General features: G+C 41.8%; 1 protein-coding gene across 1 annotated transcript; it reads left to right on the top strand.

Moving 5' to 3' along the window:
• The first annotated feature begins 3,508 nt into the window (after positions 1 to 3,508).
• On the top strand, positions 3,509 to 16,257 carry LOC128531755 (uncharacterized). The gene is made up of 6 exons (XM_053505882.1): positions 3,509 to 4,137; positions 8,211 to 8,716; positions 9,306 to 9,852; positions 10,663 to 12,801; positions 13,925 to 14,057; positions 15,286 to 16,257. The coding sequence occupies exons 1-6, from the start codon at positions 3,764 to 3,766 to the stop codon at positions 15,544 to 15,546; spliced, it is 3,960 nt and encodes a 1,319-aa protein (XP_053361857.1). The 5' UTR covers positions 3,509 to 3,763; the 3' UTR covers positions 15,547 to 16,257.
• The last annotated feature ends 1,495 nt before the right edge of the window (positions 16,258 to 17,752 follow it).

The raw sequence follows: 17,752 nt of genomic DNA, 5'->3' as shown, positions 1-17,752 counted from the left end.
GTAGACAGAAATATAAATCAGGAAAGGTGTGTCCAAACTTTTGACCGGTAGTGTACATCACTCATTACTGTACGTATTTCAATATATACTGGATATATATATATATATATATATATATATATATATATAGCCAAAAGTCATGTTGGAAGAGGAAGGAGTCATCCCCAAACTGTTCCCACAAAGTTGGGAGCATGAACTTTTCCGAAAAGTTCCTTTCACTGGAAGTAAGGGGCCGAGCTCAACTCCTGAAAAACAATCCCACCCCAGTTACAACATGAATGTGCACCAGTGCACAACAGTAAGGTCCATGTGCGGAAGAACTTGACTGGCCTGCACTAAGTCTCGACCCCAACTCGATAGAACAGCTTTGGGAAGAATCAGAGCGGAGACTGTGAGCCAGGTCTTCTCATCCAAAAGCAGTGTCTGACTTCACAAATGCATTTCTGGAAGAATGCTCAAAATTTCCCATAAACACACTCCTTGTGGAAAGCCTTCCCTGAAGAGTTGAAGCTGTTATAGCTGCAAAGGGTCGGCCAACATTATATTAAACTCTATGGATTAAGATTTGGATGTTATTTAATATACTGTACATGTGAAGGCAGGCAAGTGAATATTTTTGAAAATATAGTGTGTGTGTGTGTGTGTGTGTATGTATATATATATATATATATATATATATATATAGTTATTTTTTATCATGTTAAAGACTAATAATCATTTTTTATTTTTACATTTTAAGTAATAATCTTTCTTTTACACAATTAAAATAAAGCAGTTTCTAGTTGCTTCACTTTAGGAACCATGTGCTTACAGTCAGGCCACCCATTAGAAATTAAAGACGGGTGGAAAACCTTTCCCAAATTGAGCCCCTTATCCACACCCACTCCAATTCCAAAGTCAGAGCCCTAATGCAACACAGCTGATTTTAAATAATTGCCCCATTATTAGCCTTAGTAGTGACGCACAGATCAATTATCAAACAAATATTTTCATTTTATGCTCTGTTTTGCATGCATATACTCAATATATACAAAAGGTAAAGTTAAATTACATTCAGATTAGACTGTCAACAACATTCCTCATTTACCTTAAAACAAAACAAGGCCAGATGTGAACCAGAGAATGATGATTGGAGGAAAGTAAAGGAAAACACTCAATGGAGAAATCAATCTATCAAATCAATTTATTGTCTACTGTCTACTCAATTGATGCTGATAATAATATAAGAAGTGGATAATCCACATGCATAGCTTACAGTATCTTATTATAACCACAGTTGCAACTAGACTTTTGGGTTTTTGCAGGATGCCTTTTGATGCGAGTCACCTGAATTTTTCTCGTAGCAAAGTCTCTGATAATGTGCTAGATGTTCAGTCCTTGGACAAGATTTCTCTCAGGGGAGTGGATGTCCATTGAGTCTTTTCTAGCTTATTGTGGAGTGCATATTGTTTTTAATATCATGCGCATACACTATGTCAAGTCAGCCAAAAAAATGTACAGTATAGACACTTTCAGGAAAAGAAAAATTTGTATAAATATTTTTTTTTATGCTGAATGTATTGCTGTGTGCTATATATTAACCTATAGGATAAATATTATGATAATAATGTGATAATATTATTAATATTATATTAATATAATATCTATCACACAATTTTTTTTTCATGAAAAGTATATAATTTTTTTGTCTGACTCCGTGGTTTCATTTTGCTGAATTTGTGTGCACCTCCAGCCCCAGTAATGTGTTGGGACTACCTCAACTCTTTTTTTTTTTTTTTTTTAATCTTAACATTTTCACAGTAACAGGGTGATAATATATAACAAAACAGCTCTGAGTCTTTAAGGCACGGACCCCACCAAACCTCAGTGTGATCTGGCACTTTAAGGCTTATAATTCACAACATGGGGGCTTCATGGATTAGACTTGTTTGTCTAGCACACCCCACTGAGGATCAATTTTTGCACTTTGTCACGATGCATTTCCGTACTGAAAGAGACCACAGCCAATTATAGAATGTCAATGCCATAAAGGGATGCACTTGTTGTGCAACAATATTTCCTGCTTCAACTTCACATCAACTTTGAGACATGACTGTTTATAATGCCTAATATATCCTATGCCTTGATAGATGGCACTACAAGATAACTGAGTTATTAATTTCACCTGCCAATGGCTTTAATGTTATGGCTAATCAGTTTATATGACTTCATATGAACTGGCAACCTAAGAAACCTTAGAGAGCTACTAAAACTAAATTTGCCCAAGTTACTAGTACTAGTACCACTAGTACCACTGTTTCAACTGAAGGAAGCACTGTGGCTTAGTGGTTAGCCTTGTGTTGGTGTTCCTAAATTGACTGTATTGTTTAGTTTTGTTTGCTCCCTGCAATAGATTGGCACCCTGAGCCCCGCCTTGAGGGTGTTCCTCGCCTCGTGCCCCAAAGTCTCCTGGGATAGGCTCCAGGCCCTTGCGACCCTGTACACAGTATAAGTAGTGTAGAAAATGAGTTATTGTTACAACTGAACCTCCACATTGTCAACCAACGTGAAAGCTTATATGCTTGCTACCCAGTGTAGCACTGTCAAATTGATTATGCAGTGATCATACTATTTTAGTGAGCAATACTATTTTGAGTTTCTAATTTTGTGGCAACTGTTTGGAGATGGCCAGCATGGTGGCTTAGTGGTTAATCTGTGTGCATGGAGTTTGCATGTTCGCTCCATTCGTGGTGGGTTTCCTCCGGGTGGTCCAGGTTCCTCCCACAGTCTAAAAACATGCAGATTAGGTTAATTGGTGTTGCCCCGTAATGTGTGAAGAATCATTTGTGTGCGTGTGTGTGCCCTGCAATGGATTGGCACCCCATCCAGGGTGTACACTCCTCGTTTTCTACAGTAAGATTCCTGGGATAGGCTCTGGGCCCCAGGAGAAAGCGATGAGTGAATGAGTAAATGAGTGTTTGGAGAACAAGAACATATATGTTTAAAGGTCAGGTGTCTACAAACTTTTTCAACCTTTACGAGATCTGGAAGTTGAGTCATGCCAACTGGTAGGTAGATACGTTTCACCACTCATCCAAGTAGCTTCTTCATTCTGTAGACTCCAGTCAGAGTAAAGAAGCTACTCGGATGATGAGTGAGACGTATCTACCTACCAGCTACCAGATAACCTCACCTGGGTGGCTGAGGACCTTCTCAGACAAGCTTTAAGAGAATATTAGGGTTGGAAATGGGAGGATTATAAGGGAACATTTTTTACCAAACCAAAGACTTTATTTAGGGAACAGAATGTTCTGAAAAAACAAACAACCAAATCAAAAGAAAGGGAACTAAAAATGATACATTGTATAGATTTCAGTCTTGAACCAAAAATAAATAAATAAAAAATCTGATTCCTTTCCCTTTAAATCTTCAGAGTGCTCTGCTGCACGGCAGGCCTACACACAGAGAGTGTGTGTGTGTGTGTGTGTCAGAGGGAGAAAGAAAGAGAGAGGGAGATTATGAGGGCGGGTCGGATTGAGCTGCTGTCACAACACACAGTCCGCTCGGGTGATGCGGAGAGCTGGAGTCGGGTTTTAGTGTTGAGTTTCTTCTTCCTGAGCGGACGCGGCGCTCTGCCTCCCGTCTGTCTGTCTGTGTGTCTGTGTATCTGTCTGTCTGTCTGTGTGTCTGCGCGAGGAGGAGAATGCAGAGGTTTGGCAGAGACGCATAACTGCGCGGTAGGACGGACATTATCGGTTGAAGGACGTCCGCTAGTTTTTGGGCCATGCCTCTGATCAGCCTGGACGATGAGGATCAGAGGTGGGTTCCGACCCACGTCAACGTGACGGTCCTCCGGGCCAGGGCTCTGCGCACCAAGGGCAAGCAGGGCAGCCGCTATGTGTACACCGTCATCCAGCTGGGCAAGACCAAGTACACCACGGGACTGACGGAGAAAGCGGCCGAGCCCGAGTGGAATGAGGAGTGCTCTCTGGAGCTGCAGCCCGGCCTGCTGGAGTGTGTGGGGGCGCATCCCGCCAAGAGCGGGGATCTGATCCTCAGCGTCATGCTCCGGGTGCTGATCGGACTCGACGTGTTCCTCGGGGAAGCCGTGGTGCCTTTGGATAAGGTGTTTCAGCGAGGGACATGTCCTAGGAACGAGTAAGTTGGGGAAATAACTCGCTTGCAAAAATACGGGGGTGTAGTGGTTTTGCACCACCAGGGTGTGGGTTCGATTCCCGCCTGGGGGGGGGGGGGGGGTCTGTTTGCATGTTCTCCCTGTGCTTGGTGGGTTTCCTCCCAAGACATGCAAATTAGGTTCCTAAATTGCCCTGCATCAGTTCGACTACATTTAATTTATAAAGCGCTTTTACCGATGGTCATTGTGTCAAAGCAGCTTCACCAGGGTGTACCCCGCCTCGTGCCCTAAGTCTAAAGTGGTATAGACAATGAGTGAGTGATCCTTTCCAAATACCTCCACAGATCCACTATTAAAACTAATGCATTATGTTTTCATGATGCAGCTAAAATGGATGGTGCAGATTTTTGGTACAAATGACTATTTTGGTCAAAGTACTTTTTGGTGCTTCAGAGGGCTAAGGCACTGAGTTACTGATCCGAAGCCCGGCAATTCGATCCCCACCTCTACCAGGTTGCCCCTGTTTGGCCTTGAGCAAGGCCCTTAACCCTATCCGCTCCTGGGCCGCTATAGCATGGCTGACCCTGCCCTCTGACTCCAGCTACGTTAGGATATGCGAAGAAAGAATTTCACTGTGCTGTAGTTGTAGTTAAACTTAACAAATTTGAGACACACACTCACCAGTTATCCCCACGTGACACAGGCCAATCACCGGCACTGTTTATGTTGCAGCAGTTGCTCTGAGCATATTCACACATGGGTGGTACAGCTGCCTCTCCACAAATAAGACAGCTCATCCCCAACTCACATTTCTGGGAGGTTTGTTTCCTTATTTATACCTTTCAAACTCATTTTGATCACTTTACCTTAGGAAAAGGATCTTTTGGTTGATACAGCAATTATGTGCACATACAGATTTGTATCAATGAAGAAACCAGATACTCTTCAAATGCAACTTTTATCCTGTAGATACTGTTATGCTCTTGCGACCTTCACCAATTCTACTGTTATACTTGTCTGAAAATGTCTGTACATTTACGTCACACTTAGACAGACACTAATGAGGAACAACTTTCAAAAAAACCCTGTCTCTATTTCCATATGACACACACTCTGGAGTGGGCAGCAGCACAGTACAGACAAAATCGAGTATGTGTCAGACAGCTGTGTGCTGGCGCAGTGCCGACCTCAGGAGCGGCTGTGCCAGTGTGTTCTGGGAACATTACGGCATCAAGCAATCGCTAAACATGCACCTGCATGTTCCCTTGTGTAGCAGCAAACAAGACCCTGGAATCTGGTATCTTAAATCATTTTTTTATCTCTGAATCCGTTTATTCCGTAGGTATGCAGTTATGGTAGTCGTTATGATTTGGGCTTATTTGTTTTTTTCTTCTCAGTGAGGATGACTGAGCTTTATTTTTGCAAAGACACGGAAGTCTACGGCACTAAACCCTTCAAGTACAAAATGATGCATGACATCATTGAGTCGAACTGAGCAACAATAGCATTGTGATGCTTCACCATGTTTTATTTCAGACGCATTTTAGAAATTTGATTGATTTCCCTTATGAAAAACAATCCTTTGTTTTAACCTTAAATCACGGAATCATATTATCCAAGATTCATCAGTATAAAATGCCTAATATTTGCCACACTTTTCCCTAATTTCCCACTAAATTACCAGACTTTTGCATGCGTCTAAATTTCTTTCATTTTTGATTGTTTCATCATGCATGTGTCTGCGTGGAAAATGAATATTAACCATTAATATCATATTACTATCATCACCTTTTTTAATATCAATTGCTGCCTCGCCACTTCATCAGTCCTTGAGTTACTGTTTGTTTAGTGTTTTGCATGTCCTTCCTGTGTCGGAGTTTCCGTTGGCTTTTTATAAAAACCCATACAATAAGAAGATAACCTTTTGTGTGCAGGGTGCCGTTAAAGAGACTGGCATCCCATCCAGGTGCTTAATGCATCGCATCTCTTTCACGGTGCTCCTGGGCTTGACTTCAGATCCACTGCCACCCTGACCAGCATGACTAGTTATAAACAGACGAATGACTGAAAGGATGGATTTACACCTGAAAATTATATTTTTTTTAAATCGCAAGCACAAACCTAACCGTGTTGGTTACTTTACCCGCAGTGATCAATAAGTGCTAGTCTGTGCTCTTCAATGTTATGATGTAATATCGCTGTTATGTCAGGCCGTGCATATTTAGCTATTGTATAAGCATCTGCTGTGCTTACAAGGGGAAGCCAAGAGCACTGAGTGTTGGTTCCCATGTTATGGCTGTCAGAGCCTGCATTGTTCCTGACTGTCTAAGTCACGTGTAGTGACACAAGGGAAAGATCCGACCCTTCCCACAGTATCTTCCGTCAGCAGACAGCGGTGTAGGAGTGCAGAAACAATGCAAACATCTGGCTTTAATTTGGTTTAGAACAGCACCCACCCCTTTTTCTCTCTCTCTCTCTCTTTTTCGCTCATTCTCTCTCTCTCGTCATTCGTTTTGGACTCTGCACGTGTCTGATTTGTGCTACTTCTTTGAGGAGCTCAGTGTGAGACCGGAAGTGGCGGAAATACTTGGAACATGTCTCCTCTTTCAAACAAAGCCATGTTACAGTACAAATGCAGCATGTCAAAGGCCATTCTCGTTTATCTAGCCAGAGCCATGTTTATACACTTGGCCTCCTGTTAGAGCTTTTATGCTTGATGCTGTATGTTATCTTCTAGGAAGCAGGTCAGAGTCGAACAGGCTGGCCGGACACGGCAGGTTTCAATGTTGGCACGTGAAATGTTTCAGCGATTTATAATTTCAAAGTGGCATGGATACATCATATAAATACGGAGCTGCTCGGTTACCCTCTCATCACGGTTGTTATCATAATCTGTGTCTTCATTCATGCGTATACTTGGAAATACTTACTGAGATGTGATCTGGAAGATTAGTACATTAAACAAACTTTTAGATGACTTTCTTAAATGCGGACATCCTTCCCACTGTTTTGTTGGGAAAGCACGCTAAATTGTGTAATCTGGAACATTCATGCCTCGGTGTTTAGAGATTTTCAAATATAATTGCTGATATCAAAGCAAAAAATAAGCCAAAAGTCTATAGGTATCATGTACTGTACAGAACACAGAGTTTGGAAAACTCTAAGGCTTTTCTCTCTGCAAAAAGTGGCTGAGAACCACTGAGACTTTTTCTTTAGCTTCAGCACAACAAACAAGAAAAGGAAGTAACCGTAAACCTTGTAGGTCACTGTGACTGAACTCTACCACTTGTATGGTGATGGGAGAACTTAACAGATTGATAGTCATCTCTGCAGTCCAGCTAATTATACCAGACCGAAGCTACTGATATGTATGAGGTACTGATATGATAGCCATGTGACATTTTGCTTGGGTTTTACTGAAAGGTACCTAAAATACTCTCAGGTCATAAACAACAAGATTCCATGTATTAATAGACACAAGATAGAACTCTTTAGATTAAGTGCCGAGCACTGGCATCACTGGGTTAAATCTATTCCTACAGCGAGGCATGGTGGTGGCAGCATCATGCTATGGGTAATTTTTTTTTTTTAGGATCAGGGAAAAAGATGAGGAGAGTGTTTTTTGATTAAAATCTTAGATTTATAGACCAGAAGGTCCACCATCCAACAAGACAATGACTTAAAACATGCCAAAGTCTACCCCCTCGGGCGTCCCAGCTAGAGGCCTTACATGAACCCAATTGAAGACCTCTGGAGAGTCTTAGAAATAACAGTATCGTTTCTGCAAAATGTTCTGCATCCAAATTGATAGAGGTTAAAAGGAATCTCCAGAAGGGAACGCAGATGGAGCAAAAAGGATGGAATCACTGCCAAGACCCTTCAGGTCTGGTAAAGTTTGGATTGGAAAAACTTTATTTAACCACAGTATATTTTATTCTTTTATTCTTTTAGTAAGTGTTTTATGCTGGTCAGGGTCACGGTTAAGTCGGATATCGTAAAAAAAGTAAAAATAAAATCATTTTTTGAATGCACATTATATTCAATAAATGATATTCAGTGTTTCTTGAAGTGTGTCTCATCTGTGTCTCTGGTACAGGTGGCTTAAGTTGCGCTCCAAACCTGGGAGGAAGGAGAAGGAACGAGGAGAACTGCAAATCACCATCCAGTTCACTCGCAATAACATGACGGCCAGCATGTACGACCTGACCATCCAGGACAAGCCTCGCTCCGCCTTCGGCAAGTTGAAGGACCGCGTCACTGGCAAGAAAAGAGGGGACGTAGAGTCCTCGTCAGCGATCCTCCCTGGCCGCTATGCCGCTCTGTCGGGTTCGACAAGTCAGCCTTTCCAGGAGGATGGTGGTGTGGAGGAGCCGGTACAGGATGAGTATACTGACGAAGGCAAGAGCAAGGTGAAGGGTTTCTTTCTGAAGGGAAAGTTACAGAAGAACTCAGACACGCGATCCTGTTCATCGTTGGCCTCAGACAGCAGTTTGGGGTCATCCACGGGGGATCCTTTTGTTCCCATCGAGCTGTGCAGCACCCCGGTCTACAGCAGCAGAGTTATGGAGCCTTTCCGCGCTGATGCAGACGGGGGAGTGAAGGGTAGGACACTTTAGGAATGTGGAAGATCGATAACTTGTTTTCAAAATTGATAGGTGTGGAACAGTTTACCACATTTGCTCATAATATGTTGTACCAGTGACAGGGATGGAGCATAGTATATATATATATATAGTACACTTAGGGAATTTAGGTGTTGTATAGAAATAGTCAAAATTAATGTAATAAAAAGCATGTGTGATATTAACTAATCCCAGTAGAAATATTCGATTCTATTATTATAGGCTTATTTTAAAGTCGATTATTACACCCAGCACATAACTGTTCAGAAGATCTCCAGTTTTGCATCATGCTGTGAGAAAATCTGGCTGGACAGACATACAGACATGCAGATAAAAATTTTTGAGGCTGGTTTTGAGTCCTCCAATGTTTGAAACGTAGGGGTACTCGGGTTTTTCTTTGGTGGAATGAATGTGAGAAAGTCCGTAATACCTCATGTATATATACCATAAATTTGTTTCCATGATCATCATATTTTCTAAGCTTAGTTAAAATGGTGTGCTTCGGCTAACCCTCTGTTGACTCTTTCTATCTTGCGCTGTCTCTTTCTGTGTGTTCACGGCTGCTAAAGTGATGACGCACAAGCGCGCGCACAGCGACGAGGCCAGTAAGATCACAGTTGCCTCACGTCCCAGTACGGCTGTTGAGAGTGTAAAAGGCCAGAACACGCTGCTCTCCAAGTCCAGCCTCTGCATCAATGGCAGCCATGTTTATTCTGAGCCCGTCTACTCCAAAGGACCTGGGAGTCTTCCGATCAAGCGTACGCTACTAGAGAAATGCTCCCCTTTATCACGCTCGCTGCAGAATCTCACCCGCCGCAGCGAAGACACGCAGAGGCGTGGCTCCATTGACAAGAGCAAAAAGGAGCTCGAGGGAGAAGCGGAAGGCTGCTCAGCCCAAACAGTAGGAATCACCCTATCAGAGGGGAGGCCGGTGCATGCCACTGCCCCCTTAGTGATGACGTCTTCCACTACAGATATCTCAGATAAAGGGAAGAAGCTCAGGAAGACTCTGTTCTCCAGCGGGAGAAGTGACTCCCTCCCAGCCAAACCTGAGCAGGGTCAGGAGGGACGTCTGCGTGGCTGGTTCGGTTCCAGCGACGCCCAAAACAAGCCAAGGTGAGTGACAGTGCTTAAGTTACGCAGCATCCAAAAATACACACTGACTACCGTGGTAGTGTTTTCTATATAGCTGGTCTTTACAGTTTGTGGTTTTCAACATTTTTCTGCTTGATGAAATATACTGGAACTCTCACCTTATCTGTTATTTTACCTTTTAATAGTTGACACATTTACCATGCATCCATCATCCTGTGCTGCAGCCTGCAAGCATTTTCAGTTATGTATTTTTGCAGAAGAAAGTATCCGTTACGGATACCGCTCGGTACTTCATTCTATATTGGTATTGTTTGTGCATGCACAAATTTTACAAGGTTTATTACTCGCTTGGTTAATTTCTCCCCCGTTTCATTTTTATATGATTTCATATTGCTAAGTAGCTTTTTTTTTTCTTTTTTTTTTTGAATAAGAGCATGTTTTAAGGAGACTGGGCACATTTCTACTGTTTTGTTATAGCTTACACCTTCATTTCATTTAAACTATTCAGCAATTTTAGACTGGCAGGTTTTTTCTCACTATGTTTTTAGCATTTTTATGCAACACAAATGGACAAATGCAAAATAGTTCAGATTGTATTGTAGTATTGATTTATTCACTCATAGAGACAGTCTAAATTATTCCATATGCCACAACATGCAAAAAACTAGTCAATGAACAAATCCGAACTTAAAAGCCTTGAACTTGTTGACTTGTATGAAAAGTTTTTCTTTTCTTATGAAGCAAATCTTTTTAGAAATCCCTTTAGCAGCAGTTATGGCCCTTATACTCTTGGATATGACTAAGAGGACTACATGTGCCTTTCCTCCACAGGCTGGGAGTTCCACCTAAAGTAGAAAGCATCCCAGAAACATCCTCTTCCCACCCTCCCTGCTACCCCGCCCTACCACCACGGTCTCTTCCCCTAGTTTCTACTACTAGCCATATGCCGTCCTCTCCTGTTGGTCCTCTATCTAATCCATTCTCCCATTCCTCCCCTTCACCAACCTCCATCTCCCCTACCAACCCTTTCCTCACACGGCTGCAGAGGAACCCCTTTTTTGAGGAGCTCATAGCTGAGGAAGCTTTAAAATCTCCTCCTGCGATTTCCGGCTACCAAAACTCTCCATTCAACCATTACCCAGCATTCCCTGTGAGGACTGGCCTTCCAAGCACTATCCGTGATGGCACACCAAACAAACTGTCTCCTATAAAGAGAGAGAGACCTCGGGGTGTCGCTCGACAGAGATCCTTGCCTGCTTTAATGCCTGGGACACCAGAGGCAGCCACTGTGAACTCTAATAATGCAATGCAAGCAAGTCGTCCTTTATCTGAGAGTAGGGGGGAACGGGATGAATTCGAAGCTTTGGCCACCAGCCGTCTTAAATCGCCAGTTGGAACTCCCACTCGTCCATCCTCCGTCACAATCCCTCCTTCACCTCCTAGCCCTTATCCAATCGAATACTGCAGCATTAAGCAAAAAATGGCGATTGTAGCTGATGAAAGACTCTCCAAAGACTGCATTTTACCTGCCTTAACCTCACGGAGGACAGGCAGGACCCCACTGCCCTTTCAGGAGAGGTGCTCAGACAGCTGGCTAGACCGAGCACAGGAACTTGCAGTCCAGAAAGAAGCTTGCCTGCTCTTCCAGACAGATTTGGCTTCACTACGAAATCGAGAGAGACAGAGAGAGACTAACACCAAAGTTTCTCAATTAGGAAAAAATGTGCACTGTGCTAACCTGAAGGAGAATGTGAATGTTCATCCATCTTCACATACTGTACCAAAGCCCAGAGATGGAAATCTGAACATTTTAGAAAATGGCCAAGATAAAATTTTGAACGATTTGCAAGATGGTTATGAACATATTCAGGAAAACTCCCAGTATTCTGCAAATGATCGCACTGTGCCCAGTACACCATTTTGCCTCTCAGACTGCGACACGACTATAAGCGAGTCACTGTGTAGTGACTATCAGGTCCCGATAAATCCAGAGTCGTCCTCCGAACTGAAACCTTTTCCTGAACAACAGATCGAGAATATAATCACCACCCCAGATTTCAATAATAATACAAATGACACTTCTCAGTTTGCGTTTATTGATTGTGACAGCTCACCTTCAGATGCGAACCAGACTACTTTCGGAATAATAAATAAAGACAGAAACAAGGGAATTTTGTCGGGAAATGGGTTCTCCTCAGTGCCCCCTGAAGATTTCTCAAACAGAATGGCAGAACAAGAACCACTTTCCCCAAAGGAATCTCCAGATACTGTTGTTGTTGTTGTTGCTAGTGGAATGTCCAGCAATAACCATTATAAAAAACCATGTGACGAATTAGAACAAAACAGCCTCCAACTCAATTCAAAACTCACTGTGAGTGTTGAATCAGGGCATCCCAATCACAAAGAAAGCTCTGTAAGTCCACCAACAATCCACCAACAAGACAGAGATGACGGGAGTGTGACGGCACAGCATAAACCTGGGGCGACAGAGGACAATGCAGGCTTAGATGCGCTGCATGAAGTAGGATGTCATCTCATTTATGACAAGAGTAAGATTAAAGCAGCAGAACTCCAGCCAGAAGCAGATAGTTCCGATGCTCATGTTGCAGAGAGAAACAAGATCAGCGAGTCACCTTCGTCTCTAACAGATGGCATCAGTTTTAAAGACTTGCATGCCCAAGTAGCACCAAGAGGCTCGAGCAGCCCTTCCAAGACTGAAGTCAAATCAGCACGCATTAGAACATGTCCCATGAGAAACCACCCCAAGACTGACCCCAGTGCAACACTGAGCTCTGACCCCAGCCAGTCCTCGCTTGTGCATCGTGTAACCACAAGGCCCGGCTTGGGAAGCGCTCCGGCCGAGGCCTCCTACAACGCCTCAACACTCCAGCTGCAGGCTACTGCAGAGCCCACACTTACCCCAGAGGAGGCAGAAGCAGCTAGCAGTCGCCCTCCCACTGAGGAGAGCAGGTGAGACCTCAGAGCCTCCTAGACTGTATTTACTCCTCCCTTTCTACCTCACCTGAGATACACATTCCATTCTTACAATACAATCCAGGTACAGCAGGACAGGGTTACATACTGTACATGTACAGCTTCTGTTTCTTCAGCATCTCGAGCTAATTTGGTCGGCTTCTTTGTCCATCCTCAAAGCAAGCATGTTTCTAGCTTTGCTCATGCAATATTCTTTATTTTGCTGGTTTTCGCTTTCACTTGCTTTGTTTGGTTTTTGCTTCTTATGATCCTTGCATCTGTTTCACTGCAGTATGAACAATTTAGATACAAAAAAAGTCTAGCTGATAGTCTACTGGATAGACCAACTGGAATTAGGAGTTTGAAACATGACTTCCTGCCAGTAAGGCTTCACAATATGAAATACCACTTAAGATTGTAATTATGATATGCTTTTCCATATTATATAGTCTATTATGCAATATTGGCCAACAATATTTTGGCTAAATATGTTGCAGATATTAAATTATGAGTATAGGCAGACATCCCATCTTGTGCAGTACAAATATCTGCACAGTAATCATGCTCGCTTTCTACAAGCTTCCTAAATTATGTGAAATGTCTTAGTCATGATAGCAGTGTGATTTAATTCCTGCGTTTAAGTAAATGCATCTGTTAATTACAGTCATTTTGGCTATAGATGAAACGAAACCCAGCTCAAGGCTATAGATAGGCTGATAAATGTCATACTAATTAGCATTTTCGAATGCATTCTGAATTTTAACTGCAATTTCCATGTAGTTCATGTAAATGCCTTATGGAAGATCTACTATTGAGAAAGTCTGAGATTGAACAGAACACACACACAGAAATAGGGGCCTTGTGTATTCTCAGTTTCATGCGATGTGACTGAAACTTTCCTAAAATTTCTCTCATAGCGAAATACCTCTCTATCATACTCTTTCAGCCTCGTTATCTCTCAGTACTGAACTCTAACTAAAACCAACCACTCTGGTTAACGCTGATGCTGATACTTTGTGCTGCTTCTTTAACATTATACCCAAACCATACATCTTCTAATAATATCAATGTTAATATACTGTAAGTGCTTGATTTCTCATTATTATTGCTGTTTGTTCAGTCCCCACCCGGTCAAGCCTCTGACCAACATAGGAGTGCCAGGAGAGAAGAAATCTGTGCTGTCGAAACTGCGCTCCTCCATCCACCCTGGACGCTCCACACAGCAGAACATCACCGAGTCGGAGAAACAACAGGTAGTGCGGGCGGTCTGATTTTACCAGACATCGTTGAACAGAGGTCACTTGTAAAATTAGTAGTGCTGTCAATCGATTCAAAAGTTTAATCTAGTTAATCTCAGTCATAGTCTACGATTAATCAGATTACTTTTATTAGACGATTTACTTGTTTGTATTATAATTGTGCAATGTTGGAATAAAGAAATGCATGAAAAATTGGTTAGAGGAAACAGATTATGCAGGTTTATAATATCTCAAACATTAACATTAAACAAATCTTAAATTAAAATCTCTATAACAGGACCAGCACTGCATGCAGCGCCTGGGTAGAATGGGACTCGAACCCGGATCCTCAGCCACCAATCCTTAATCTTATATTTAATGTTTCTTTCAAATAATAGTTAAGGCTACAATTTTGGTTTTATCCAAACGTCCATCTAAAAGCTTTTTTCAATGAAATTTGCCGTTTGTGATGCTTCCTCGGTCATCTTATTATCCGTGTTAAACGTGCCCTTATCACACACCGCCGGGTAACCGCGCAGCAATTATGGGAAGCCATTAGGGTGAAACTTGATCATATGATTAATTCGTGTTAACAATTGTAATATGTTAAAATTTCTAGATTAATCACAATCATTCATGTATTTATATTGGCAGCCCTAAAAATTTGTAACATACGAATAGAAAAATTCGAGGTCACACACTGAACAGAGGCTTCTTGATGAATATGAAGGTTTGAAACTGCTGGATGTGAGCACCCAAGATGAAGAGCAAGTGTGTAGTAGCCATTAGAGTTTCTAAACACAGCGTTTGTTAAAATTTTAATAAGGGTTGAGTTTTTTTTTTTTGTATTTTTTGGGGGGGGTCATTAGGCATTTTGGATTATCCTAGAGCAATCAAGCATGACAAGGCTAGCAAAGCATGACAGAATTATTTGTTAGTCAGTTTATACAATTTGTTCAGTATTAAATAACAATGAAATAATGTTGTCTTAATTTTGACGTTTGATGTTTCAAATATTCTTTTGAATATCTGAATATTCCGCTGCCCGAGGTCAATATGACCAGTGAACAGGACATCCATTATTAAGTAGCAAACAGAAAATCAGGGTTAAAATAAAAAGGAGAAGAAGTAGATTTAGATAATTTTAGGCACTAGAATCATAACGGTACTCAGTACCGTGCCATACTTCCCTGTTTCGTCCTCCACATGACTGCCTATTTGCGTGTGTCTTTGTCTGGGGCAGGTGTGCATGTCAGAGGCCCACTCTCACTACCAGGGTCTGAGCAACATGGAGCTGATCGCTCTCCTGCTGCAGCAAGAGATCGATGCGGAGAGACAGCGGGAAGAGTCCGAGCTCCAGGCCACGCTGTTGGAAAAGCGTGAGGCCGAGCTAAAGAAGCTAAAGGTCCAGGTGCGAGATTTAGAGGACTACATCGACAAGCTGTTGGTGCGCATCATGGAGCAGACTCCCACCTTGCTGCAGGTACGCGGCAGGCCCAAGTGATATGTGCTTCACCTGTGTGAAATGACATTTTTCAGTCATCTGCAATCCTCAACATCGAGAGGGATTCAAGCTAGACTCGTGTTATCAAGACATCATTTTGGACAAAACAGGGCCAGAGTCATTGGAATATTATTCAACCAGTGGTCAGTGTAAAATTTGTTTTACTAAAAAGTTGCCACTGTGGGTGACTTTCTTAATGTGATGAAGCTTACCTCTGAATTTTAACTGGTATCAGTTTGCATATACACTGATCAGCCATAACATTATGACCAGTTTAATATTGGGTAGGTCCTCTTCTTGCCACCAAAACAATGACGCACTGTGCGTTTCGCCACCTTTCTATTGAAACCTTTCAACAATTTGAGCTACAGTAGCTTCTCTATTGGGTTGGACTACACAGATCAATCTTCACTCCCCACACATATCATTGAGCCTCGGCTGCTGATGATCCTGTCGCCAGTTCACTGGTTTTCCTTTCTTGGACCACTTTTGGTATGTCCTGACCACTGCAGACCAGGTCATCCCAGAAGAGCTACAATTTTGGAGTTCCTTTGACACACTACGAAAAGTGGTCTAGAGACAGGGGTCATGGGTGACCAAAAGGGGTCATGGGTGACGAAGGCTTGTTTGATGCACATGATGAGTGAAGGCTGGCCTGTGTAGTCTGATCCAACAGAAGAGCTCCTGTAGCGCAAAGTTAATATCGGTTTCTATTGAAAGGTGGCAGGACACACAGCACATCACTGTTTAGGTGGCGAAAAGTTGAACCTGCTTATAATGGTCATAATGTTATTATATCACATATATTCATGACTTCCAAGATTCTTTCAACCATGCAAAAAAATCTCACCAAGGAAATATACCACAATTTGCAAAAAACACTGCCTTTAGAGAAGTACTATTTATTCATCTTGTTTGTTTGTAGGCTTAACTGAGCAAAATAATAAGGAAATGTATACTGTATAGAGTATACTATATGGCTGAAAGTTTATGAACACTTGACCATCACGTCAGTATGTACTTTCTGAAAATTCCAGTCCGAATTGATAATTTTTTTCCCGTTACAATAACCTCCACTCTTCCATAAAATCTTTACACTAGATTTTGCAATGTGGCTGTGAGCACTTGCTCATTAGTGAAGTCCTGGGGTAAATCATGCTTTGAGCATTGCCGTGATAGAGCAGGTTTGATTTGGGGAAATAGTAACGCTACAGAATACAAAGACAATCTACAACTGTGTGCTTCTGGCTAACAATACGGAGTGTGGATGTGTGTGGTGGTCAGGTGGGCGCAAAAGTTTGGCCGTATAGTACATTTCTGTGATTTTCCTTTGTGATCATTAAGGTTTTTTGCATTTCAGATCCCTACCAATGGTTCCTACAGTATGAACATTTTGTGTAGTATGTAGTGTGCTTGTACTCCGTGACAGACCTTTGTGCAGAAATGCTTTTGGAAACTCTCCTGTCTTCCTTCTTGCATGGATTTTGGACAAAAAAAGGTTTTTTTTCATAAACACTTTAGTGAAACTTTCAGTTATGTGCTTCCAAGAGTTCAAACGAATTAGAAATTCTCAGGTCCGGTCATCCAATAACGAAATATTCCATGAACAAATGTCAATTTTGTTCTGACTGTCCAAAAGATTTTTGGATGTGAACTCATCAGTTTTCTTAATATGTGAGTAAATACATGTACAGATGTACCTTACACTGTATTATGCAACGACTTGCTGCTTTAAAACAGCTTCTAACATAATAATATCCTGGCCAAATGAATGCATGTTTATCATTGCATTTGAGCACTTAGAACACAAGAAAAAGAATGCGCCTACATGTTAGCTATGCAATAGTATATGATAGGCATCACACAGTAGTGGTACATGGCGTTATATATTCCCATAACCGCTTGCTTTAAACATAGCTAAATTTGCAAACATGCAAAGTAAAATTAAATAACCATTAAGCCACAGGAACCTACATTCAGTGTGTTAAAGATGGTAACGATGATCGATTACGACGGTCTTCCGTGAATATTATTTTGATACATTTATTGCTTTCATTTAAGTATTCAGTATTGCCACTGCATCTGCCTGTCGGTTAGATCATGTTAATGTTCATTTACATTTCTCCCAAAGTTTTTATTAAGATGTTATGTTTGTGCAGTGCAGTAGGTTTATCTGTATTATCGAATGATGAAGAAGGTCAAGTGT

This window comes from Clarias gariepinus, chromosome 10 (assembly GCF_024256425.1).
Source record: "Clarias gariepinus isolate MV-2021 ecotype Netherlands chromosome 10, CGAR_prim_01v2, whole genome shotgun sequence".
NCBI lineage: Eukaryota > Metazoa > Chordata > Actinopteri > Siluriformes > Clariidae > Clarias > Clarias gariepinus.
This window is presented reverse-complemented; position numbering and strand designations above follow the sequence as displayed.

What these genes read in the sequence shown, in the direction of transcription:
- LOC128531755 (XM_053505882.1), top strand. Translation starts at nt 3,764, where the DNA reads ATGCCTCTGATCAGCCTGGACGATGAGGATCAGAGGTGGGTTCCGACC. An exon ending in GACGCCCAAAACAAGCCAAG is followed by an intron (nt 9,853 to 10,662) that starts GTGAGTGACAGT and finishes TTTCCTCCACAG; the next exon opens with GCTGGGAGTTCCACCTAAAG. An exon ending in CCTCCCACTGAGGAGAGCAG is followed by an intron (nt 12,802 to 13,924) that starts GTGAGACCTCAG and finishes CTGTTTGTTCAG; the next exon opens with TCCCCACCCGGTCAAGCCTC.